General features: G+C 43.6%; 1 protein-coding gene across 1 annotated transcript in view; it reads left to right on the top strand.

Annotated features, from left to right (window-relative positions):
• CATSPERD (catsper channel auxiliary subunit delta) overlaps positions 1–2,842 on the top strand; it is a 106,302-nt gene that overhangs the window by 24,971 nt on the left and 78,489 nt on the right. The window contains exon 3 of the mRNA XM_006869024.1: positions 705–819. Coding sequence (XP_006869086.1) covers positions 705–819 — 115 coding nt within the window. The remainder of the gene's footprint in view (positions 1–704; positions 820–2,842) is intronic.

Raw genomic sequence — 2,842 nt, 5'->3', positions numbered from 1 at the left:
ACCACAATTTCAGTTACTATAGGTTCCTGTTCATAAATTAGAAAATAAAATTCCTACAATATAAGACTGAGATAATAATTTCTGGCTGTTTCCTGTAACAGCCTTTAATCACAGACTATTCCTCTAGATGTTTCTGAAACATGAATGCACATCTGGAATTGTTAAAATACAATTTCCTGGGACAGTCTCCAGAGATTATGATTCATTAGGTCAGATTGGTCCATAAATTCGCATTTCTAACTAATCAGCTTTAAAAAAAAATCTTGATATGATCACATGTAGGTAACAGCTCATTATCATTATGCAAAACCAAGATAAAGTCTCTGTATCAATATAATGTTAAGTAGATAAAAATAAAAATTGCAAATTTTAAAATAGTCCTTTCAAATACTATTTTATTTCTAATCAGAATGATTCATCTTCCTCCACTTGGACCATTCTAAGTAGGTATTGCCAGACTGTTGCTCTTGTTAGGAGCAGGTTAATTTTTAAGTAGATAATTTTGTATGGCCCGCAAATGAGGTTATCCATTTTGTCAGGAAAAAAGGTTCCCCACCCCTCCTCAACAGGATCCGCTACGAGCCGGGATCCACTTGATGGTATACTTAACAACTACCACCACCAAGTCCTGGGTGTGGGCCTAGAGAAGGATTGCTGGCTAAAGTGTTATTGTTGACATTCCACATGTCGCGATCTTTATGCAGGTTGGCGTGCCTTCAGTAACGTCAGCACATTTCGCCGGCTCAGTGTTGCTGTTCGTGATAAACCAAAAAGTCTATATTTATAACTACGCTGTCAACTCCTGGAGCACAGCTACAGGTACTTGGATTCATGTTGTTGGTTTGCTTTGCATTCAGCCAGCCTCCGCGGAGGACAGAAATACTGCTTTGGGAAGTTTGAATAGGCCTCCTCCTTGAGCGTGATTGACTGGTAGTTACTGCCTCCAGCTCCACGAGGTTTCTGATGTTACCTGGTTCCTTCAGGTCCAAATACAGATTGGCCTGGACCTGTATCCCGTGGGTGGGAACACAGGGTTTGTGTCAGGGACCTGTCTGAATGACTGAAGTGAGAAAGGGACCCCAGCAGGCTTCGTGATGGCAGGGTGGCCGGGGAAATGAGACTAGGTCAGGGCCAAGAATGCCATCTGCTGGGACTCCTCATTAGGGAGTACATTAGGGTACATTAGCGACAGGGAACAATAGACAAGGAGTCAGGGTGAAGCAGTGGTAGAATTCTCACCTTCCCTGTGGGAGACCCAGGGTCATTCCTGGTCCACCGTGTCTTATGCATAGCCACCACCCATGGCTTGCGTGTTGCTAAGATGCTGGACAGGTTTCAGCAAGAGCTTTCAGACTAAGACTTGAAAGAAAATCCTGGCGGCCAACTTCTGAAAATCAGCCAAAGAAAGCCCTCTGGCCTTCTTTGCCATGGGAATAGAAGGACTAGATGGTGCCTGGCTAACGTTGCTGAACATCTTGATCCAAGTTTCTGTAGCAGTTGTTGTTTTGATGCCGTTGAAGCCGTTTAGTGACTGAATGCACAACAGAACAAAGCGCTGCCCAGTCCTGCGTCCTTCTCACAACTGCTATACCTGAGCCCACTGCTGCCGCCACTGTGTCCATTGGTCTTCTTGGGGGTCTTTCTCGTTTTCACTGACCCTCCACTTTTCCAGGCATGCTGTCCTTCTCCAGGGACTGCTCTTTCTAACAGCATGTCCAGAGTATGAGAGAAAAATTCTCACCATCCTCAATTCTAAGAAAGAATCTGGCTGGAATTCCAAGAGAGAGTTATATGTTCTTCGGGCAGTCATGGTATATTCAGTATTCTCCTCCGACACCATCACTCAAATGCATTGATTCTTCATCTTCTTTATTCATTGTCCAGCTTTCACATGCACATGAGGTAATTAAAAATACCATGGCTTGGGTCAGGAGTATCTTAGTCTTCAAAGTGACGTCTTTGCTCGTTGACACTAAGAAGTCTTGCGCAGTACGTTTGTCGAATGCGGTAGGTTGTTTGATTTCTTTTTTTTTTTTTTTTCTGTTTTCCCCTCACTTCCCCTTATCGGTGTTGAGCGTGGTCACCAATCACAGCATGTATTCCCGTTGAGTCTTAGTCTGGGAAGGGGGTTTGCACTGAGGGGACCGGTTGTTTGATTTCTTGATGGCTGCTTCCATGAGTGGTGTTTGTGGATCCAAGCAAAAAGAAGTCTTTGGTAGTTTCAGTCTTTTCTCTGTTTATCGTGATTTTATTTATTGGTCCAGTTGTGAGGATTTTTGTTTTTTTTACATCGAGGTGCAATCTATACTGAAGGCTGTAGTCTTTGATCTTCATCTGTAAGTATTCCAAGTCCTCTTCATCTTCAGCATACAAATTTGTGTCATTTGTTTATCTCAGGCTCTTAATGAGTTTTCCTCCAATTCTGATGCTGCGTTCTTCTTCCTATAATTCAGCTTCTCAGATGATTTGCTTAGCATACAGACTGAATAAGTGTGATGAAAAGATACAACCCTGGTGCACACCTCTCTGATTTTAAACCATTCTGCATCCCCTAATGCTATTTGCTCAACTCCCTCTTGGTCTCTATGCGGGTTTCCCCTGAGCATAATTAAGTATTCTAGAATGTCCAAGCTCACAGGTTACACGATGCAGAGTCAGAAATGCTCAGGGCACAGTTGTTCTAGTCAGGACTGCCTCTCCTCAGCCACGCCCACACGTTACAACGTTCTCCTAAGGCTGCTGATAAATGCCCACAGGACACATTGTTGTTGTTGTCAGGTGCCATCGAGTCGGAACCGACTTATAGCGACCCCATGCACAGCAGAATGAAACAATGTCCGAT

The sequence above is a fragment of the Chrysochloris asiatica genome, unplaced genomic scaffold, assembly GCF_000296735.1.
Source record: "Chrysochloris asiatica unplaced genomic scaffold, ChrAsi1.0 scaffold00125, whole genome shotgun sequence".
NCBI classification, from domain to species: domain Eukaryota; kingdom Metazoa; phylum Chordata; class Mammalia; order Afrosoricida; family Chrysochloridae; genus Chrysochloris; species Chrysochloris asiatica.
Note: the sequence above shows the minus strand (reverse complement) of the source record. Positions and strands in the feature narration are given on the sequence as shown.